Source organism: Lingula anatina, chromosome 3 (assembly GCF_051362555.1).
Source record: "Lingula anatina isolate TDL-2025a chromosome 3, LinAna3.0, whole genome shotgun sequence".
NCBI lineage: Eukaryota > Metazoa > Brachiopoda > Lingulata > Lingulida > Lingulidae > Lingula > Lingula anatina.
In genome coordinates, this window is record NC_141769.1 from 18,471,827 (window position 1) to 18,495,806 (window position 23,980).

At 39.2% G+C, this 23,980-nt stretch overlaps 4 protein-coding genes across 6 annotated transcripts; all 4 read right to left on the bottom strand.

The window, feature by feature from the left end:
- On the bottom strand, positions 1-3,001 carry LOC106153065 (uncharacterized). The gene is made up of 4 exons (XM_013526837.2): positions 2,923-3,001; positions 2,532-2,682; positions 1,347-1,474; positions 1-751 (listed from the first exon to the last, which is right to left on the bottom strand). The coding sequence occupies exons 1-4, from the start codon at positions 2,990-2,992 to the stop codon at positions 213-215; spliced, it is 888 nt and encodes a 295-aa protein (XP_013382291.2). The 5' UTR covers positions 2,993-3,001; the 3' UTR covers positions 1-212.
- Positions 3,002-3,590: 589 nt separating this feature from the next.
- LOC106153038 (uncharacterized) lies at positions 3,591-8,895 on the bottom strand. Of its 2 annotated transcripts, none has more exons than XM_087009450.1 (4): positions 8,806-8,895; positions 8,357-8,507; positions 5,787-5,914; positions 3,591-5,168 (listed from the first exon to the last, which is right to left on the bottom strand). In XM_087009450.1, the coding sequence occupies exons 1-4, from the start codon at positions 8,867-8,869 to the stop codon at positions 4,630-4,632; spliced, it is 882 nt and encodes a 293-aa protein (XP_086865576.1). In that variant the 5' UTR covers positions 8,870-8,895; the 3' UTR covers positions 3,591-4,629. The 2 variants fall into 2 exon arrangements, with proteins under 2 accessions (XP_086865576.1, XP_086865575.1); XM_087009449.1 differs by having other exon boundaries at positions 8,733-8,865.
- A 1,193-nt stretch (positions 8,896-10,088) lies between these two features.
- LOC106153039 (uncharacterized) lies at positions 10,089-12,623 on the bottom strand. Its single transcript, XM_013526806.2, has 3 exons — positions 12,439-12,623; positions 11,074-11,195; positions 10,089-10,720 (listed from the first exon to the last, which is right to left on the bottom strand). Exons 1-3 carry the CDS (start codon positions 12,579-12,581, stop codon positions 10,188-10,190), a joined length of 798 nt encoding a protein of 265 aa, XP_013382260.2. The 5' UTR covers positions 12,582-12,623; the 3' UTR covers positions 10,089-10,187.
- A 2,060-nt stretch (positions 12,624-14,683) lies between these two features.
- On the bottom strand, positions 14,684-23,348 carry LOC106153060 (uncharacterized). 2 transcript variants are annotated; one of them, XM_013526830.2, is made up of 5 exons: positions 23,265-23,348; positions 22,973-23,029; positions 17,681-19,665; positions 17,204-17,417; positions 14,684-16,959 (listed from the first exon to the last, which is right to left on the bottom strand). In XM_013526830.2, the coding sequence occupies exons 2-5, from the start codon at positions 22,989-22,991 to the stop codon at positions 16,412-16,414; spliced, it is 2,766 nt and encodes a 921-aa protein (XP_013382284.2). In that variant the 5' UTR covers positions 22,992-23,029; positions 23,265-23,348; the 3' UTR covers positions 14,684-16,411. The 2 variants fall into 2 exon arrangements, with proteins under 2 accessions (XP_013382284.2, XP_013382283.2); XM_013526829.2 differs by having other exon boundaries at positions 14,685-16,959; positions 22,973-23,032.
- Positions 23,349-23,980: the final 632 nt, after the last annotated feature.

Consider the following 23,980-nt stretch of genomic DNA (forward strand, 5'->3'; position numbering starts at 1 on the left):
ATCAATTAAGAGTCTCACTTTATTTTGATATACAGAATTACCCCCTACATAGCAATCTCATTTCTGAATTTACATACATGTAGTTTCACTAAAACGAAAGTTCCCCAAACCAAAGTTCTAAATTAACAGTAAAGAAAACTACAGTACTTTAAATTGCTGTTCTACTTTCATTTTCTCAAACATATCTTTCCGATTTCCAAAACTCTTTCATTTTATAGGCTTAGGTAAAGGTGGCCCAACTCGGTCAATTGGCCATTGGTGTCGATGAGACTGATGGTTGGGCATAGAAAGCTTCCCAGACAGCTTTGAAGGCGGTGTGCAAACCAAGCGTACCTGTAGATGAAAGAAGACTTCTCCAACATGGGAATGGCCGCGCGCATGAAATTCTTGATTGGCGTAGCGTCGTACCTCGTCCAGGGACAGGAGAATTCCGTCACCCAGAGTGGTTTTTTCACCTGATTATAGACGGCGCCAAGGAAGCCCAAGAGGTCGTAGGCGTTGCAGGTATAGTGATGGGTTGCGACGTAATCGATGCGGCAGCCGCCCAGCTGGTTGCAGCGCGCGAAGAATCTCGTGAACCATGTTGACAATTGCATGTTGCATGTGTTTTTGTCGTTTGTGTCGCAGGGCGCGGCGGCAGGGCTGACCATCTTGACATTGGCGGGGACGTTTTTCTGAAGTTGAACCCATTTCTCTGCTGCCAACTCCGGGCTGATGTTGGATTGGGCTCTGAAGTTCGGCTCGTTAAACCCTGGGGAACAATTATGAAAGTTTGAAATACTTATTTTTATCAACTTGCGGTACATTTACCGGATCAGTTCTTATTATTGATAGTTACACATTCTGGAATGACAAATTGGTAAACACATTACCGGTACGTGGGGCTCACGTGATGTCGTAACAAAGTGATAGTCACGTGGCTCCCACGTTGTTTCTGCTGAGTGCATGTGACTTTCTGTACAAAGTGCTGCAAATTCATTATATCCTAGCTTTTTTACATTTCTCAGAAAATCTCTAATAGTTAATAGACATGAATACACGTGCACAAAAAGAGCGTAGACCACAAGTTCAACGTATTGTTGCTCATTGATAATATGGTGAATCCAGTAAGTTTTGGTTTAAGGATTTTCCTCTTAGGGACCATTCCCACAGTTATTTGGATAGATCTATCTCCCTGGGAGTCCACTAAATTGCTATCAAGCTTACCGGCTTAAATGTCTGTCACGCCTAGTAAAGCTGTTAGGGGGTAATTATCTTTACCCCCTGGCTGATTTGGTAGGTATGACAGACATTTAAGCCGGTTAAGTTGACAGTATTTAGTGAGACTCCCCATGGCCATGTCTTACCCAGCAAGTATTTGTTTCCTCTGATGTTAGTTATCATTGGCACGTGAGCCAGGTTCCACAACATGGGTACGTATTCCAAGCTGTCGTCTGTAGTACACTGGTCTTTGCCGCTTACCCGCCAATCATACCTAGATTAAATTAAATAAAGTTAAATTAAATATTAAAATATAAGATTAAATATGAATACATATAGGAAAATTGCAATAATATTGATATATAACTAGATAGAAATTAAACATTAAGAGAGCGTAGACCACTACCAAGGGACCTCAATTACCATTATTGGTAACTTAATTGATGAATGAAATATCAACCAAATCCTATCGATTCCAAGTTAGCCCACTTCCGATCTCTTCTGAAAATGTCATCAAAATCCATCCATAAGTTTTTAACTTAGGCTACTAACCTCAAGATGACCATGATGTGTTATTTATTAAGGGAGGTAGGGGAGGGGAAAGAGCATTGGAGAAAAGCAAAATATAAAATACTTGAAGAGGATATGCTGTATCCCATTTAGCTTGTTGAACTATTTATTAATTCTTCTTCTTCCTATATATATATATATATTTTTTTTTTTTTGGGGGGGGGGGGGGAGGGGGGGGCAAAGGGAGAGAAAAGGGTATCGAAAAGCGGAAGAGTCACGGTGGTTTTTCTGTGCCCAGTATTTCACGAATCACTACATTAGTTTGAACATGCGGCTCATCGATTCGACTTTATCAGAGCTCAGCATTTGCCATAGTGTTCATTTCACCAACAATATTATTTTTGTCAGCAGGCAATTTCAACTTGTAGTTTAAGGAAAATTAACAACTATGAAAAAGATGAAAAAACAGTGCGGTATAAATTATACAGTATTTAACCGGAACTGCCCATTCGCAAACTTAATACAGTATATTCTTTAAACGCAATGTAGAATCAACCAGCCCCACTAAGGAAGTATTTGTCTGTGGATATCACCAGGGAGACGGAATGAAATGACTCCATTCGACGGAAATGTTCAAGAAAGAAATTTTACATCCGCGTTCGTCACTATTTATGTTTTCTTCCTAGCAGTGAAATCCTCCAATAGAGAATTCAGGATTGTGCTTTCCTTTGTTGAAGTACTAGTTGTTTTTATTACTAGTTGTGTCTGTTAGATACTCTAAATCATTTATATCCTATTTATATAGGCCTACATTCACTTACCACCATGCCAGTTTCCCAACAAATGGAGTGAAATCCCTGCATTTGAGATCCTGCCATCCAAAACCTAGTCCTTTCTTGTAAGACACACCAGTTACTGAAGCAACTGCGATGGCCAAGAATAGCAGCGTCCACCCGAGCTTTTCTGTCATTTCTTTATATAAATGAAGAATGCAGTGAAAAAAAAAACAAAACATAAAGCATGCAACGTTTGCCAAGAAAAACACGATTTTTGAAACTGAAAAAGATTTTAAAAAATAGTAGAATTTTCAGTATGAAAAAAGTAATTGATAATTTAATTAAACAAATTCAAAAATAGCTGGCATAAAATGAAAGATTTAAAGAACGATGCCTTCAGAAAATCAGAAATATATAATATATCACTAAAACCTACTTCTACACCTTAAACCTGGTCGCAATTGAGAAGAGCACATTTGTTCAGTGCCTAATATATCTACATACATTTATGTAACCCTAGACATAATCCCCGTGGCATTGGACAGGTGGGCTGATCCTTGTACATGTACGTGCTGGAAAGGTCATCGTCCAGGCAAGTGGGGTCTATAGAAATAGAACCTGAATCGATTGCCATTATTTGAGGTTTTACAGGGCCAATCCTTATCAGTTTCTGGCGTATCACTTGCCCATTTTCCGAATATTGCGAAATTGCGCAATATAATTGTCTGCAATGTGGGCGAAGTTATAAGTTGGCGGCACGAACGGAAAACGGTTCCAAAGGTTACAAGATAAACAAACAGATAAATAAATAAATAAATAAATAACATGAAAAAGCGTGATGAACATTATGAACACCACCACCGCGTCGACTAGTAGCAGCGTGGTCGTCCTAGTCGCTTTAATTTTTTTTTTTTCGTCATTCAATGAGTAAGCCCACGCATATTTCACACACTATATGAACAGTCATTTGCAAGTGTAACAGAACAGTGACATGTACACACGTACCTTTAAACGCGATCACATATGCTGTTTACGATACATAGTAACTTAAAATTTACCGTTTTATATATGGACAGTGCACAGTTAAGTTACTCAAAACTGAGAGTAAAGATTGTAAGAAAATCTCAATACCTCAAACGCCGAGCCCCCTTTATTTCCACGCTGCTTACATCTAGTTGAAAACACATCGACCTAAATTTGGAATTTGATTGGCAACGCATTTTATTTTTGCACACATATATAACACTTATCTTAAGCTGGTACAGCTTCTTTTAGCACGCAGTCTACACAACAGTGCTATGCTATTTTAGTTTCATTCGGGCTATCAGTACATCAATCCGCTACAGGTCACGGGATCATATATATATAAAGAAATATTAGATGTGCCCTTATTATGATGAACTCTGGATTTCACTCAGAACTACTAGGTCACATACGAAGGGAAAAGTAACACCCCATTTCCATAGATTTTTAGATCGATCTATCCCTGTGGGGAGTCTCACTAAATTACTGTCAGCTTGGCCGGCTTAAGCGTCTGTCCCGCCTACAAAAAGCTGTAAGGGGTAATTAAATATGGTGCCCACTCGGCTGACTGCAATTTAGCGTGAACCCGCAGGGAGTTAGGTCGATCTAAAACTTAATCTTTAGATCGATCTAAACCTCTGGGAAAGCACCCTAAGACCGACCGATCAATGCAAGTCACAATCACACAGCAGCTACGCGTTGAAAATGCGTTAGCGATGATGCAGATGAGCACAATCGGAGAAGTGCGCACTGAAACAATCATTGCTGGTGCAGCAATTTGACATGCTTTAAAGCGATAGAGGGTAAGTTTGGTGCATAAATGTTTATAGGAATAGAGTGCATATCTAGTGCATCCAACACAATGCTATTGATCATCTACGTTCACATTATATTTTCATCATAACAAGAAATTCAAACTTTTTCTGGAACATTAGATATACAGAATGACCCCATACATAGCAATCTCATCTTTGAATTTACATACATGTAATTTCACTAAAACGAAAGTTCCCCAAACCAAAGTTCTAAATTAACAGTAAAGAAAACTACAGTACTTTTAATTGCTGTACTACTTTCATTTGCTCAAAAATATCTCTCTGATTTCCAAAACTCTTTCATTTTATAGGCTAAGATAGAGGCGGCCCAACTCGGTCAATTGGCCATTGGTGTCGATGAGACTGATGGTTGGGCATAGAAAGCTTCCCTGACAGCTTGGAAGGCGGTGCTCAAACCAAGCGTACCTGTAGATGAATGAAGACCTCTCCAGCATGGGGATGGCCGCGCGCATGAAATTCTTGATTGGCGTAGCGTCATATCTCGTCCAGGGGCACGAGAATTCCGTCACCCAGAGTGGTTTTTTCACCTGATTATAGACGGCGCCAAGATAGCCCAAGAGGTCGTAGGCGTTGCAGGTATAGTGATGGGTGGCAACGTAATCGATGCGGCAGCCGCCCAGTTGGTTGCAGCGGGCAAAGAATCTCGTGAACCACGTGGAGAATTGCATATTGCACGTATTTTTGTCGTTGGTGTCGCAGGGCGCGGCGGCAGGACTGACCATCTTGACATTGGCGGGGACGTTCTTCTGAAGTTGAACCCATTTCTCTGCTGCCAACTCCGGACTGATGTTGGCTTGGACTCTGAAGTTCGGCTCGTTAAACCCTGGGGAAGAATTATGAAAGTTTGAAATTCTTATTTTTATCAACTTGCGGTGCATTCATCTGATCAACTCTTATTATTGCTGGTTACACATTCTGGAATGACAAATTGGTAAACACATTACCGGTGCGTGGGGCTCACGTGATGTCGTAACAAAGTGATAGTCACGTGGCTCCCACGTTGTTTCTGCTGAGTGCATGTGGCTTTCTGTACAAAGTGCTGCAAATACATTTTTATCCTAGCTTTTTTACATTTCTCAGAAAATCACTGAATTAATAGCCATAAATGCACGTGCACAAAAAGAGCGTAGACCACAAGTTTACCGTATTGTTGCTCATTGATAATTTGGTGATCTCGGACCAATAAATTTTGGTGTTATGTTTCTCCTCTTAAAAAGGAAGTAAAGGACTATGGCCTTACTCACCCTGCAAATTAACCAACATACGGTTGTTTCAACTTATGCACTCCCTTTAGACTCGACCATCCTTTCTTTACCTTTAAGTTGCTATTATTATTAATTTAGTATCTGTGTCATACAGTTATACTGTGCCCCTTTCCTTTTCCCTTTTTTGTGGCTTAATAACAAATGCTTCATTTGAAATAGCGGACGCCATGTCTTACCCAGCACGTATTTGTTTCCTCTGATGTTGGTTATCATTGGCACGTGATCCAGGCCCCAGAACATGGGTACGTATTCCAGGCTGTCGTCTGTAGTACACTGGTCTTTGCCGCTTACTCGCCAATCATACCTAAATTAAATATGAATACTTATATGAAAATTCTGATTATATTGATACGTAACTAGAAATTAAGCACTGCACTTAGAGAGCGCAATTCCCATCACTGGAAATTTTATTGATGATTGATAAATCACCAAAATCCAATTAATTCCAAGTTAGCCCACTCTTCTGAAAACTTTGTCAAAATCCGTCCATACACTGTAAAAACAGTGTTTAGCATTTAAATACATACAACACACGTTAGGCACCTATACGCATTTAGAAATCTATGTAAATGCTAAACGCGTATAGCTTTTCAAACGTTTCAGAGAAGAAAAAGCTAGACACGTTGGCAGTGTTACACGTTTAGCTATGTGTTTAGCTTCACCGGCATATGGTTCTATAACAAGTCTATCACAAGCTAAGCACATTGGCTAAGCACTTCCCCTGCTAAGCGCGTGAGGCTGCTAAACATATGGAGCTGCTAAAGGTGTGGAATTCCTTAACGCGTGGAGCTGCTAAACAACATGTTTAGCTTTTCAAGCTCGTCACAGAAAAAAATGCTTCACAATCCCATATATACGATCCCATAACAAGTTTATTACAAGACTCAACAATTTTGCTTAACACTTCCCCTTGTAAACATATGGGGCTGTTGGAGGCGAGACGCAGCCTGCTCGAACGCGTTGTGTCCTTCCTTGCAGTAACGTGTGATTATTTAAAATAGGCCTATTAAGTAATAATCCAAATAACGAATAACGTTTTCACGACTTTATCAGCTGGTTACATGATGGTGATGGTATAGAATAACGTCATGGTAACGTTATGGGTGTTTTTAACTCCATGCAAAATGATGCCCTTGCAGTTTTATAAGCGTTTTATAACATTCTGGAAAAACATTATTTAATGTTTTGAAAACTTTTTTTATTAATCACCAAAACACGTCTTATGCTGTATGAACTGCAGTTAGCGGTTAATTCCAAAATGGGCTTGGGTAAGTCGGCGACTAGAGCGGTGCGACTTGAAAAATATTCGGACTATCGTTACCAAAATAACCAGCATGTGATGAAAGCTTAAATAAACCATTATAATGAATACCCCACCATCATTCTGATGTTCTATTGTTCATTACTTCCGGAAAAAATAAATGAACATCAATACCTTAACGCATTTTATCAAAATATGAAAAAATGTTTTAAAGTAAAAGTGTTAGTTGTTTCGTGTCTTTAGTAAACTAGTTAATTTTCCTAACTTGTTTTTCAGAAATATATTCCAATTAACTTCCTCGCAAGGTCAGCTAACACAAGGATGAATAAGTCCCGCTGTAAAGATGATGGTGTAAATCAACTATGTTGACAGTTCAAGGTACCCTGTTATAGACAGAGATAACTATAGCAGTTAAAGGTGACCTTGACTTCGCGCGCGCGTGTGTGTGTGTGAGAGAGTGACTGAAACAGTTGAAAACGTCACAACCTTAAAGTTAAACAAATACACCCTACATTTATTAGGCTTCAAGCACGTCAAAGCGTGTAACATGTTAATAGGCTAAACGTGCTTAGGTGCTAAATGCGTGGAAAAAATGAGACAAAACAGGCGCTTAGAAATGTGTCTCAGAGCTAAACACTGTTTTTACAGTGTAAGTTTTTAACTTAGGCTTCTAACCTCAAGATGACAGTAACGTGTTATTTATTAAGGGAGGTACAGTGTAGGGGAGGGGAAAGGGAAGAACATTGAAGAAAAAGCAAAATATAAAATACTTGACAAGTAAATGCTGTATTCCATTTTGCTTGTTGAACTCTTTATTAATTGCTTTTTTCTTCCTATTTTTCTTTTTTTTCTTTTCTTTTTCTTTTCTTTTTTTTTTTTTTTGAAGGGGGGGGGGGCAAAAGGAGAGAAAAGAGTATCGAAAATCGGAAAAGTCACAGTGGTATTTCTGGATCCACTATTTCACGAATCACTACATTAGTTTGAACATGCGGCTCATCGATTCGACTTTATCAGAGCTCAGCATTTGCCATAGCTTTGATTTCAGCAACAATATTGTTTTTTTCAGCAGGCAATTTCAACTTGTAGTTTAAGGAAAATTGTCAACTATGAAAAAAATGGAAAAACAGTGCGGTATAAATTTGAAATTATATTTAACCGGAACTGCCCATTTGCAAACTTCATTTTAATTACAATGTAGAATTTACCAGCCCGACTGAGGAACTACCAGTACTTGTCTGTGGATAACACCAGGGGGAAGGCATGAAATGGCTGAATTCGACGGAAATGTTAAAGAAAGAAATATTACATCCGGGTTCGTCACTATTTATATTTTCTTCCTAGAAGTGATATCCCCCAATGGAGAATTCAGGATTGACCATTCCTTTGTTGAAGTTCTAGTTGTTTTTATCATTACATGTAGATGTTTTTTTATGTAGATACCGTCTAGATGTTTTTGTTAGATACCCAATTTAAACAGCCACTTACCACCAAGCCAGTTTCCCAACAAAAGGAGTGAAATCCCTGCATTTGAGATCCTGCCATCCAAAACCTAGTCCCTTCTTGTAAGACACACCGGTTACTGCAGCAACTGCGATGGCCAAGAATAGCACCGACCACACAAGCTTTTCTGTCATTTCTATAGCAAAATGAGGAATGCGGTGAAAAAATAATAATAAACCTGAAAGCATGCATCCTTTGCGACGACAAACAGGATTTTCGATACCAAAAAATATGGTTTGATTTAGGCTTAACAAATATTACATATCAAAAGTAACTGGCGAAAAAATGGAAAGATTTTAAGACCTCTGCTTCAGAAAATCAGAAATATATGTGCCACTTGAAAAATATCACCAAAACCTACTTCTACACCTTAAACCTGGTCGAAAATGAGAAGAGCACATTTGTTCAGTGCCTAATATATCTCCACATGTAACCCTGGACATAATACTCGTGGCAGTGGACAGGTGGACTGATCCTTGCACGTGCTGGAAAGGTCATCGTCCAGGCAAGTGGGGTCTATAGAAATAGAACCTGAACCGATTGCCATTATTTGAGGTTTTACAGGGCCAATCCTAATCAGTTTTTGGCGTATCACTAGCCCATTTTCTGAATATTGCGAAATTGCGCAATATATTTGTCTGAAATGTGGGCGAAATTTGGTCTATAAGTTGGCGACACGAACGGGAAACGGTTCCAAAGGTTCCAAGAGTTGATGTTGGGGGGGGGGGGTAATTTATTTTTCTACGCTTCGCTAGATGAATTTTAAAACAGTAGTTCACGAGGCCAGATTGCTCGTTTTTCTCTCCTTTAACTCGTTAAACCCTGTGGTTTGAGAAGTGGAAGAGAACTACCTGTGACCCTCGACTTAAATACTGAATTTTAAAAATATATACATTACATCTACACATGTACTCGTGTATGTTTATATTATAAGTATACTCACTTTTAACGTCGAGGCTTTTAGGTGGTGCATATTGTAGCTCAGGTCTGGATTTACTTTTATAGCCCCCACACCAATGAACTACTGTGTAAGCTCCGGCAGTAGTTCTTGGAACAGCGTTTTTTAAAACTGCTAACGGGATATTGCAGAGGCAGAGGGTAACGTGACGCTCTCTGTATCCTATGTAGTTTAAAATGAACCTGTGTTAATTTTAATATGTGTTTATTTAGCGAACTTGAACTGATTGAAATCTAACCTATTCGACAGTGAGTAGCCAAAGGTCTCAATGGACATGCAATCTAATTTCACCAGAATAAGATTTCGTTACGATAAAGTCATCAAAAATTAAGGTCATGTTTTTTATTTTTGGTGTTAAATGAATCATCGTGTTGCGTCATAATGAACAATTTAAACAGTGCACAAAACCGGATCTTCTGAGAATCTTGTTACCCATGTCTGTCTTTCATGCTTCAAAGTAGGATTTGGGTGGTGGTCTCATACTATGTAGATTAAATCTGTATGTACAAATCATGTTGGTTTTTCGAAATTGCCCCTTACGTGTGCCTTTTTAAATCGACGTTTTTCATCCCATATAGTCCTACAGTGTACAAGTACACATGTAAGTTTTGCGAATAAAGGTAAAATTCAAGCGAGATAGCAGCAAATAGAGAGTGAACAAAAGAAACTGAGAAAATGTATCACTTCGCATATTTCAATTAAAGACATCCACTTCAAGAAATCCAGTTAACCAAGAATAAATAAACAAAACCACTGATGTTAACAGTGATGCACAATTATTATTCCAGTCAAACCGATATCTGAGTCAATTTTACAAAACTTGACAACAACCAGCAAATTAAATCTACTGACAGTCAGTTACAAGCTCAGATAAAGTTGACCAAGATGGGTAAGCTTTCCGCTGTTGTCAAGGATGCTGGTGGACGAACCAAGGAAGTGACCTTGGGCATGCTCAAGCCGACTCTCGAACCAGGCATATCGGAAGATGAAGGACGACTTCTCAAGCATGGGCACCGCTGCGCGCATGAAGGACATAATCGGAGCGACATTATTGTTTGTGTTGGGGCAGGCGAATTCTGTCAACCATATTGGCTTCTTCACCTGGTTGTGCACGGCGGTCAAGAACCCCATGAGGGAATTGGCGTTGCAGGTGTAGGAATGGGTGGCCACGTAATCTATACGGCAGCCGAGCTGTTTGCACTTGGCAAAGAACCGGGAGAACCACTCGTTGTACTGCATGCTGCATTGGCCCGTCTTGGGATTACAGGGGGCAGCAGCCGGGCTGACCAGTTTGACGCTAGAGGGCACTTGCTTCTGGATTTCCATCCATTTTTCAGCGGCAGTCTCCGGCATGATGTTAGACTGGGCGTGAAAGTTTGGCTCGTTGAAGCCTGAAGGAGTAAACATGACAAATAAATAAGACCGATAATAAACATTACTAAGTAATAAATTAAAATCTAATAGGAAATGACAATCGAAACGATCGAAACTATCATTCTCACGCTGCCTTTACACGGCGCTGTTGACCCCTGACCCGTGGCGCCATGTTCTGATGAATAAAGCGGACACCTCATAGTATATTCGAATGAGTGATTGGATAAATAAATGAATCACCTATTTGCACGATATGATAAACAGGTCTATGATAAATTGTAAGGTCATTGTGTGATTTTTAGCACATTCTTCTCAAGAATATCATGTGCATGTAATCCACCAAAATAATATCAATGGAAAAAAATCTTACCTAACAAGTACTTCTCTCCGTGAATTGATGTAATGGAGTTCATGGACCCAAGGCCCCAGATCATTGGGACGTACTCAATGTTCGGGTGGCACTGGTTCTTGCCGGTGGCTTTCCAATCATACCTGTAGAATACGCGACGAGTTGTGTAAAAGATTGCTTCAAAAATGTACAATAGTGACCACAAAATCCACCACTTTTACCAACACGGAATGGACAGTTTTATAAGATACAAAGTGCCCAGATTTTTCAAGTGCCAAAACTGTGAACAGTGAGAGCCTCAAGGACTTTTATACCCTGAGCATTGTGAACTTGTCAGTGACTTTATGATTTAACCAAATACATCCAAAGATTCACTTTTAACGCTGTTCTTGATAAAAAATATTTTAAATGTCTTTCAAAATGTATTTTAGAAATTGCTTTAATGTTTGATATGTTTTTCTTACAATTACTATTTTACTATAATCAAATATTTACCATCCCACTTTTATGTGCAAATAAATATTATTATTATTATTATTATTATTATTATTATTATTATTATTATTATATTAATTAATTAATTAGTTATTATTATTATATAAAACACGCTGCGTGAAGCTAAACTAGGCCTTTCTTTTTAACTGTGCATGTCTGCAGTATGGGACCATTTCCAGACCCTATCGTACTAGTAACTGTGGATCTATCTATCTCCTACGGGATTCTCGCTAAATTGCAATCAAATCAAGCGGCTTAGATGTGTTTCATCCATACTGAAGCTGCTTGGGGGTAATTAATTATCGTTTAGCAGCTTCAGTAGGCGTGCCAAACCTCTAAGCCGCTTAAGCTGAAAGGAATTTAGCGAGGAACTTCTTGGAGATGGATCGGTCCTGTTAGTTTGATCTAGGTATGGGAAACCAGTCTATGACTAACCTCTCCCACGGCGCCGTTATGCCTTACGTGGGGTGGGGTGGTTGGGGTGGGGTAGAAAAAGTGCCAAATTTAAGAATGTAATAACTCTAAATGTGTTTGCTATAAGTCAGTGAAATTTTAATCAATTATGCTTTAAATTATAGCTTCCAGCTCACAGCAGTTTTGATTCAATTATTTTGATGGCATATATTTGGCAGGCAAATAAGAATAATAGTCCAAAACACGTATTCTTTATCCACAATGATGTCGAAGTGCATTCATAAAGGCAAACAACTAGATGCAGTCCGCCTTTTTGTAAAAAAAAAAAAAAAAAAAAAAAAAAAAAAAACTGATCGTTTATGCGATTTCCAACTTGAATCCCAGTCATGGAAAATACTATTTAAAACAGACCGTTTTACATGTATGAAATTCGGACGAAGGATTGCAGGTCATATGTAGAGATATATCTATACTCACCACCAAGAGATCTTCCCAGTCACTGCGGGAAAATCAGAACATTTTGCGGCTCCAAATGACAAACCTTTCTTGGGCGACACCCCGGTTACCACGGCAATGCTTAGGCAAAGGAGAAGCAAGGAAAGTGCCAAACTCGGCCCCATACTGCACAATGGTTCCTAAACTCCAAAAATTAGAAATAAAAAAGGAAAAACTTATTGCAAAAAAGTCCCCAGTATGGAATCATATTATAACCAGAACAATATGGAAAAAATTGTTAAATTTTACAGAAATGTGCCTTTAGAATAAAAAAGTTTAAATAAAGCTATTTGTGTGGGTCACTACAGCAAAACGATATCAGTGATTTAAATTTGCTTACCTTCAGAGTAACTGAGAAGCTGCAAACGTCTGCAAACTTTATATAGGGGCTGCATGATAGACGTTATCGAGGTATTATCTTATCTGCCCAGTATTTGATACGAAATACAAACTAAGTCGATACCTGAATCTTCTAGATCTGGAATTGGGTGAAACGGAGCCCAGTTGTCAAAGGCAACCGTCACAGCTTGACATATTTTGTAACGTGTGTGAAAATTCGAGTGTGCGAGAGTACGTAAGTTTGAGTGTGTGTTTGCAGGAAAGAGAGGTACGGGACTAGAAACAAGCAAGGGAAGACTTGGTACCCTACCTATATTCGCGGATAAGCCTTAAGGAATCTAAAATTTTACTCTAGATCTAGGAAAACGCTTCGCAGCGTTAAAAGCAAGAAATTGCCTACAACTGTACGTTCCCTAATGTAATTTGCAGTAAGCGAATGGGCTTTGAGCGATCTTGAGTCACCATCCGTGACTTTGAATTTGATTCAAGACAGAGATTACCCCGGAAGGTGCAGTCAAGATTATCTTTCATGTAGCTAACCGTGTTTGATTAAATGGCAGATGTGATACCACTGGTGTACAGTGATATGCTTGCTATTGATTCAGTTACAAACGCATGTGTCTTGCGTCTTGTCCTATGTTCGATATACAATATAATAGACCTCGATCAATCAGGTGCTTGGTCGAAGCGTTGACGACGATGGAACGCCAAGCCCTTCTGTCACGATATGTTTCTGCACAGTTGTTGGCTGTTTAACCTGCTCTGCACTTCTTGACGTTACTTAACCCAAATACGTCTTGAGCGTCCGGGCCTCTGTCTTCCGCTGGTGTCAACTTGGAGAACATTTTTAATGGGATAAAGCCTTATATATGCCCGAAATAACGAAGCTTTCGGTGCCCTATGTCTTTCAACAGCCATCTCTGATCTTTCAGTTTCTGAAGAACTCTCTCATTTGATAGTTTTTCAGTTTAAGGTATATGCCCCAGCCATCGAAATATCCACATCGCAAACGCTTTTAGTTTTTTAACACCTCTGCGTTCAAATCCCACATTTTATAGAAGTAAAGGAAGTGCCGTACTGCATAGCATTTCACAAGTCCCATTCTTGTTTTAAGGGTGATATTACGTGATTTCAAAATGTTTTTCATCTGACTGAACCTTGGATTAGCAATTCATATTCCTCTATGTATTTCTTTACAGCATTTCCCCTCCCTCCTATGTGACTCTTTAACTTGTTTGAGGTAGGCATATAATAATGGAATTAGTTTTTAAATTTTTAAAATTACCCATAACAAGGCTGTCGGCACTGCATGTCATACGAAACTAGAAAACGTGCGTTAGGTGGGAAAAACTTTTTTGCAGGAATCGCCAGAAACTTCAACGTGCAAACAGTACTCTGAAATGCAGGGTGCTACATGCATCTGCGACTTCGAGGCTAATCTTTTAAGCTAGATCTCACGTTTTAAGCGGGTCGCTAAGGTACTTTTAAGTCAAAAGTTTAACCCATTGGCTTGTTTACAGTCTGAAGTTGCCCTGTAGTCAGTATATGTCGACCATGACAGGCAGGTGATTAGTAATGGCACGAAAATCTGTCTGTCGTCTTTACTGGGTTTACTGATAATTATTTTAGTGTTCCAACAAATTACCCTGTAAAATTTCCAACTTTGTCAATTTTACTGACCCAGGGTAGCTGGGTCATAAAACTGACAAAGGGTCACTTTTCTAGGTAACAGACCCAGAATCGCAGACTGGGGGCTCATTTGTGAGAAGGGCGGTGGATTTCTGTGGATCATTTCTTCTGGTAACAGCTAAATATAAAAATATTTTAAAAAAATGGATTTTAAAAACATGTTTGAATACATGTACGTGCAGCTACATGTGGCCTGTCTACATATGACGATACCGATCGCCCTGACTTTGAGTGGCACTTTCCCCAGGCCTTTCCTCCAGGGACTTGCCCCACGAAGTCACAAGCCGAGAAAACTTTCATGAAAAAAATCATTTATTGTTAAATATCATTGATTCTGAAGCTGTATCTTACGGCATCCTGCACGTTCTCGGAAGCAATTACAGCGAGACATCACGTGACAATTGTTTTGAAAAAAAAAGGGCGGTACGGCAAGACATTTAATCTGGCGCCCACGACAAGGACAATATTGTAATCTGACAGAAATATAGCAGGTCAGGAATAACTTGGTTTAATAATAATAAAACTTGATCAACAGCATACTGAACACATTTGCTAGTACACTGTACATGCATGTCTGTTTGCTTCTAAGAAATGGGGATACATTTTTGCAGTATCAGTCACATCCCCAGAAATGCACTGCATGACGTCACCCTTAGCCCACTGCGCATGCGTGCACTTTTAATGAGTTGCTAGATTGCCATAGGAAAATGAATGGGTTCGCGATTCGTGGGTAATTCGTGATAATTGACAAACTAACGGCCTGATGCCGATAGACAGCAACGCTGTGCTATGCTTCAAGCAACTCCTGACCAAATATCAATAGGGTTTTAAAAAAAATTCTGTTGTACACACGTACTAAGAAGTTTGCCGTGTATTGCCTATCCTACCCTCAGCAAAACGCACATATTTTCAGAAATAGTGATTTTAGATTCACTCAGAAACAAAGGCAAACTAATTCGTTGCCGATAGCACCAGCAGATAGCAGCACAATACAGAGTCTAATTAAAAACTTTCATGGCAACTGAAGAACTTTTACCACTGTACAGTGGAGTCCAAAAAAGCACTTGGCACAAATGTGAAACTGCCCAGTGCAAGGCCAAGAATTCAATCAGTATTTTCAATCATATTATCAGATTCTACATAAATTGACTGACAATATCACTACTCAGTATTTAACTAATCTCTTAATCCAAAATTCCTATCATCATTTAATAATAATGCAAAATTCTTCTTTCAGATTGCTATTTATTTTAAATTTTTATGCTGCAACTGTTCCAAAATAATCTTGTAGTAAAGGATAAATGCAAATAAGAAGTGGAAGACAAATTTTACCCACATTATTCAATTGTTTGAATATAAAAAGAATAAGATCACAATTTAACAAATTAAAATAATCTTTCATGAACTTTTTCATGAATAACATATTAAACAAAATTAAAGTTATAAATTAGTGGTAATGGCTTATTCTGGAATATATGACTTCTGCACATCATCAGCACCTGACTTGGTACAGTATAGTTACTACTTGGATACAGAGTTAATTTTAATAATGTAACAATAAGAACAATATATTTTACAATGAACTTCTCTACTCATGTCAGACGCTTGTTACCATGAACTAACACTACTTGACAATGGGCTGAGCACTTATCACAGAGTCTGTGTGCGATGCCATTGTTGTGCTGTGATTGGCTAGTTGAGTCACGTGAAGCCCTACTGTAGCGCCCTCGCGTATCGCGTGAATGCTGCGCATTTCTGGCCATGGCAAGATCGTGACAATGACCTGTTTTGTTCACAAACCCACCGTCCATTATTTTACATCTAGGCATAAATTTGATTTCACAAAGTCACCAACATCACTTAGCACAGTTGGTCAGCCTCAACAAAAATGTCAGTTTCTTTCACAAAGGCCTAAACTATGTATCGATCATTCCAACAAAGAACACTCTATCTTGTGCCAATCATGGTCTTTAGTAGGTCGCCTACTTGGAACATAAACCTGAAGCTCTTTGGGGATTGAGGGCTCTCCTTGCCCCTTGGTTTCTCTCACAATAGGTATCACATACGAAGCCTTTCTTGTCAGTCCCTCATAAACAGCCTGATGTAGCTCGTATTGCCAGTTAGAGTCCCCTACAGCTTCGTGGGATATCACTACAATGGTCTTCATGCTGTTTGCCATTCCTGCTGTAATATTTTCCAACACCTTACTCCCAGGAAGAAAATCCCTGTCGCGGAGACACCCTCTGAACTTCAGGGATACTTCCAGCGTTGTGAGCAGATGGTAACAGACCCAGTCTCGGTCGCCGTCAGCATACACTACGTAGAAGTCATTCTCAAGTTCGGCGTTTCTTGCCTGTGCGGGTTGGTCGGGTATGCTGTAGCTGATTTCGGCAGGGACAGTGATTGAATCACAGACTGAGAGCTCATTTGTGAGAAGGGCGGTGGATTGCTGTGGATCATTTCTTCTAGTAACAGCTAAATTGCAGAAAAAATGTTAGTATAGAATCTTAAATCCCTGACTGGTTCAAGGTCATACAAATAAAGGTCATGAATGCCCTGTATAAAATTTGGAGGGCAAAAGTAATAATTATAATAATAATAATATCATCAAATAAAATATTTAAGTATTATGATAAAGAAAATTAATCTCAAATAGAATAAAGATGTAAATCATCCTGCATATTGTTATCTGGTCTACAATCATTTAAGAATGATTTACCTCGTTCGGTTTCCTGGTTGACACCGATATATTGACTTGGTGTAATCTTTGCTTCCATAGCAACGGACTGCAAAGTTTGCATTTTATAGGCTCTCTTTGTTTCATCGACCAGATCTCTATCATCATCTCCCGATTCACGGGGTTTTATAGGGTTTGAAGTGCCTAAGGAACTTGGCTTTTGTTCTTCTGTCGGTTTCGCTGCCCCCTTCTCACTCTGTAATAATAGGGTGCTATACTATGAGACTCACTGGTAAAATCTTACAGAACATTACCATTAAACAGGATCTCAACTGATAATATTTGAAAGACTTCAAGAGAAGAATTATAAAAAACATAAACAAAATTCAAACTGCAATGTTGTATGTCTTACCTCTAAGGGAATTTTTCTCAGATGTATAACTAAGATAAATAAATAAAGACAAAGACTACATTAAAAAAATATTTCCTTAATAAAATTCGCATTGAAAGAAAAATTACCTTTTCTGAGAGGCTGTTTTTCGTCAAATCCAGAAAATCTTTTAAATTCTCCAATTTTTCGACATCTGAGAGCTCTTCTTGCGCGGTGACGTCTGCCAGGAAAGTCTTAAGTACTTCCGTCAAAAATATAGCTGCATTTCTCTCCATCCCTCTCTCACTCTTCATCAATTCTCCAACGAGACTTTTCAAAACCGTCGGACTGGTTGGATTTCCGGAGAAAGGATCCCAAAGCAATGTTACCTCCTTTTGCAAGTTTGTTAGTTTAAATTTTGAATAAGCTGTGATAAAACAATACTTCAATTCACCTAAGTATTTCTTCCCTTTCTTGCCGTCTCGCTCTTGTACGCATGCTTCATATTTATCCATCAGCAAGTTAACCAACTGTACAAAACTGAAAAGAAATGTGCTGTTGGCTTGTTGGGTATAGACGGCGTTCTTGAAACTTTCAATTGCGCTTCGATCCTGACCAAGATCTTGAAGACATTTTCCTCTTCTTTGATGTATATCCGGGCACTTCTCACCCTCCATGTGTTCCACGGCATATTTGAACTGAAAGAGAGATTTTCTCATCATCTTCTCATTGACGACTCGACGGTTAATATCTATGCCGAGAAAGTGGTACATCTCGGCCAGATTTGCAAAATCGGTTGGAGTCGGGTTAAGACAGACGGCCATTTTGATTTTCTTCTTTGCCTTTTGTGCCAGCGCCCAATTCAAAACTTCCCCTCTTCTGCCTTCGTTGCTTTTCTCGGCCTGATACCACTGGTTTTTGTACAACAGTCGCAGATTATCCCCCATGGACTTGAAGGCATACCAGTTGCTTTCCGATGAGTCCAATTCAATGGACTTTTTGTGAAGTTGTTCCGCTTTCTCTCTGCTTTTCTCGTCGCCCTTTCTCCACAGAAAGTAAGCATATCGGTTCAAAATGTCGGTTCTGTTTGGGGTAAGCTCATTCGCGAGTCTGTAACACTTTTCAGCGTGAGCAAGACATTCTTCTGGGGAAGCAAAATTTTCTTTATGAACACCGTGGATATGAAGCTCTTTCACAACTGCAGGAACTTTGATAGGGAGTGAACTGTGGTCCGAAGAACTTGGTTCGCCCATCGGGCTCGCTTCTTCTTTCAAATCTTTCAAAACATTCTCAGATAGTCTCCTTTCCCAGAAACTTTCCAAGAAATCCACGAAATGATTTTGTTCTGTCTCGTTGTCGGAGTGTCGTTGACTTTGACCTGCATCATGTGATCTTTGTGAAGGTTTTATGTCATACCTATATTTGTTTTTTCTTCCTTTGAGTAACGCAAAATATTTCCCTCCCAGAACCTTTCCCAGCTGCATCCACGCTTGAGCTTGATAATTGGTATCTGCGATACAAGTGACAGCAAAGAAGAATTTGACGATTAACGAAAACGCTATTTCATAATCTATCCCTAACTGAGATCGCGCAATTGGATGTCTACTTATATGTCCTAGATTGCAAGCGATGTCTTTGCACCATTCTAAAACTTCACTGTACTCAAAAGCCTCAAAGTTGTCATCCACAATCTTGAGAGCCGTCATGTAAAATTTTTGAGCGCGGATGTTGGCTTGCCCGCTCACGTCTTGTCTGGCCTCGACGAACACGTCGTAAGCCAGCATATAGCCTTGCTCGAACAGGCATCTTGCCCGGCTGGTCACCTTTGGCTTACACTCTTCGAGCCGTTTTGCGTACTTCCCTGCCTCGCTGGAAAACAAAACCTCGCTGAAGATGAACCCCAAATTGGCTAGGGCATTGAGATTCTCGGCATCAATATCTAGGACCTCTTCAAATGTTTTCACGCTCTTTTCTATGGCGCCGTCCTGGTACTCGAATACACCCTTTAGGTTCAGCATGACACTTCTGTGGGCCCCGGTCTGCAACAGCCGCATGTAGTTGTGGATGCTCTTCTTGTATTTCAAGTGTTGCTTGTTGGTCTTTGGGTTGACTTTGAGGTTCAGAATATGAAACCCTGCCAAGAAAAAATTATGAGATAAAACAATAGTTTTTTCAGGTCACAAATATAATCCCCAGACTAGTTATGTTTCCTTGGGTTTTCTTAAAGCGACTTAACGTAAAGCTGACACGAACCATGGAATTGCGGATTGTGTTTTGGGCTTTATAAAAAGTATTATTTCATTAATATAAAAAGTTTCATATCACTTGTAATAAAGTAGCACAATACGTAATACATAATATCCACGAGAAAATTATATGAATGATGTAAAAAAAAAAAAGATGAAACAAATAGATAAATAATACGACTGCATTTCGAACTCAGAGACAGTGAATACTTTAATTCATTATGTAGTTTTGTGCGAGACTTATAGGCACTTGCTGGCCCAGACATATGCATATACGCTCTTTGCTAAAAAGTTTGTGCCATCTTTAGTCCTATGTGCTTTTGTTTACAAATGATCAGATGACAGCTTTTAACTGTTTTAAATAGTGGTTGTAATATGTTATTGTTTAGTGCTTTTGATGTGGTAAAATGACATTACGAAGCTGATGTTATTTTACATGACTGCACATCTTAACTAGTAAAAAAGAATGCGGATAATCTATTTTTAAAAATTACATAATGAGGAAAAATTCAAAGCAGGCCGACCATGTTGAGACAAGAGATCATTATACAATATTCTTTATCCTATTAATATATATTTATATATATATCTGATAGTTTAGAGTCAGCCTCTATAACTCACTGAATATACAACCACAAGTAGGATGTGCTTCATGGGTACTGGGTACTGACTTAATCTTATAAATTCTCTGCCCTGCATTTTAACGCAAATGTGTTAGAGAAGCTGGACCAAATAAGTAATTGTGTTGAAGTGATAATACTATGAAGTATCTTAACATACGTCCTATTGATATTACAGCCAATCCTGCCAGAAAATCGTTCACTGATTATCGTTGTTTTTTTTTTCCTGGTTGGAATCAATATTCAAGGTGCGATAGAAAAAGAAAAAAACAATGAAAAAGAATGTTTAGACAGAGGGATGTCGATGCTTTTGCAGGTAGGGCCAGGTATGTGGATTTAGAACTTACTGGTATAGCAAGTAATGGAAGTACGATCAAATGTTTAAGGACATCGGGAAATTCCGCTTATTGCGTCTTTTGGCGTTAACATCCCGGTTAGTGTCAAAGACGCAGAGAGCAGGAGTGGAAAATTTAACATGATATACATACTGTTTATTCAGTCAACAGTATAGGCTTCCGAATTCCTAAAAATGAAAAAAACTTAGCCAGTAGGATTGACTCACTTTTGTTTGTGCAAATAACTGTTACAGAAAGGGACGCAACAACTGAACGCGGCTGAACTCAAGAAGTCACTTGTACAGAGTGTTAACAGTGGAATGACCGATATTAAGAGATTTTAAAGACCAATGACCCTGGCGAAGGAGGGGGGGGGGGGGTTCACACCGTATCTCTCTTTTTCCGCCATTGATAAACTAAGGGTGCTTTCTTAGAGATTTAGATCGACCTAACTCCCTGGGGGTCACGCTAAATTGCAGTCAGCCGAGCGGACACCATAGTTAATTACTCCCTTACAGCGTTTAGTAGGCGGGACAGACGTTTAAGCCGGCCAAGCTGACAGTAATCTAGTGAGACTCCCCACAGGGATAGATCGATCTAAAAATCTATCGAAATGGGGTGTAAAACAGGCTCGTAGGCAGGAAGAAGGTCGGCGGCGCGGGGGGGGGGGGGGGGGGGGATTTAAGAAAAGCTGCCAGAATAAGTCCACTATAAATAAAAAATTGACCTAGAATCAATGCCATTTCTCAGGTTGAGTAAGTAGATAACGAGGATAAAAGTTCAGGTCCACACTTTCAGAAAAGACTCCCCCTCTCCCGAACTTTGAAATTACTGGTTATAGGAATGTAAGGTTGTATTACCATTAGACGTACTTGTGTATATGACAGCCAGTCCGGGGCTGAGGCCTACAGTTGGGCCAATGCAGTTACTGTCAAGTGCCATAAACTCGATCCATTTATAACCTGCACATACCGACTTAAGAATAATTTGTTAGTTTGATGATTATGTGATTTTGGTATTGCGTAAGCAGGAGTCGTCATATTCTAGCTGTGGTGTTGATGGTGGGAAAACACATAATCATTAAAGGTGGGGAAAGTAGAGCGCCTCTATACACTCTGAAGCGATATTTATTGACCATCATTAAATGACGTAAGCCCTCAATTCCAAGTCTTTTATTTCAACTAAGCGTCATCATTAATCTTCAACATGTGAAGGGTAACAGGAGCCTCAGCTTTGATCTTTGAAATACTTAACATCAAAGTTCAAAAGATAAGAATCCTGATTCAGCTAACTGTCTCAGGTTAACAGTTTCATTTTCGATGTGACCTAAATATAACGCAAATTGCTCTATATGGCGACTCACTATTCATATTGTATTAATTGCATGGATCAACTACATGTCTAGCCTGGAATTTATATTGTTGCTTGCGTTGCCCATGTGGTATTTCTGTGACATTTGATGCTAACTTGGGCTTGTTCAGTGGTTTATTAGTCGTCCAGCCAATGTTTGTGAATTTCTTTCATTCTCTGCTGAAGTAGAAACAGTTCTTTGTAGGTGTACATTGTTCAGACAAGTAATTTATTCAATCTGAGTCGGGCTTGAGCGCGCGACACGTAATACGTGTCAATAGAAGTTTATAGCTCTTAATTTAAGTTAATCTCTTTTCTTATCTTATCTCCTTTAATTATAGTAAAGTCTCAATAAAGATGCAAGTCTGTCACGCAAAGTTAGGTATAAAATCAGGCTGCGACCTGGCAATAAACGAGTTTTGATTTTTGTAACTAAACAGTGGTGTTGCGTTACTCTTCTCTCCGGGCATAACCCAAGTCGGGAATCGCGTACCGTACCTAGAATCTTTCAACGGTGGATTAGAGCCCCTAGCGTCTAGATTATACCCGCGGTATATCGAAGAACTTAGTACAACATGTACCATGCTTTTGCTGTATAGACAGGCCCGTAACTTGGGGGGGGGGGGGGGGCTGGGTTCGAAAGAACCCCCTACTTAGATGGGAAAAGGTCCCCTCTAGAAAAAAAATCTAGGTACGCGAAGGTTACATGGTAAAAGGACCACTTTTTCAGCAAAAGAACCCCCCCCCCACCCCATTGAAATTGCATACAGATTGCACGTCTAGAAAAAAAATCTTATCTTTGTTTATTCCATTCATATTTGTGTTACACTTTGCGTGAATATAGCTTCCAGCGGTCCATTAATGTTAACTACATGTGATACGTTACTAACCTGGTTCAATTTCTTCCATTTTGCAGTTTTACTTGGAAACAACTGGTAGATAAACCTCTTCTGGAAAGAAGAGTTAAAACGTACAAGAAAACGCAGAATTTTATTCACTGAACGATTATTCGACGTACGAGTGGTTCGTCGCTAAATGTACGATAAAATGTAGACATGCTATCTGGCACAACATGTTTCTCATAGACTCGCAAATGCACCAAATATGCATATTTACCATTACCCACGCGTGTGCATATTCCTATGAAACCAATCACAATACTTAATACTTCCTCTAGCTTACCTTACTCGGTTTGGTTCTGTTATCTACCTGCATGCATAGCAGCTATGGAAGGCTTATATGGCATAAAGCAATGTCTGTTATTGGTCCACTTCCAATTGAAATAATCATCCAATAGATGGCGATACCAGTTGCTATTAAATTTTGTCCCTAATCTATGTAATAAGTATAACTTTTCATAAATAAAAAATTTGAAAAATTTGACAAAGTGGACACCAGAAAACGAATAAAATTAATTGCAAAAAGTTTATAATCACAAAGTGTACATTTAAGCCGACATAATTTAATCTAATTTCGATCGGTTTTTGCAATGGGACATATAGCCAGTAAAGCCCTTATGTCCAAATGTGTCAGTGACACTAAAGCTGGGATGAATTTGTGTTTGCGAAAAATACACGCATTTATCTCCACATATTACATTAAGTGTTGTTTGTTTTTTAAGTCACCGATGACGTAATGAAACACAATTTTTCATGCAGGCAGACCTCAATACAGAAAACGTGCTCCACGTTATTACCGTAGTACGTGCGTGTCAGACAGTCGACTGGACTGTAGCCGTAGCTGTAGAACGGAGCCAGTGTAGTGCAGGAATTCCTTGTCTGAGTGGTGCAAGTGTACATACCGTCAGACTAATATACGTAAAGCGTATATAGAGAGATATGTGCGCGCGTGTGTGTGTGTGTGTGTTTGAGAGAGAGAGAGTGAGAGAGAGAGGGATG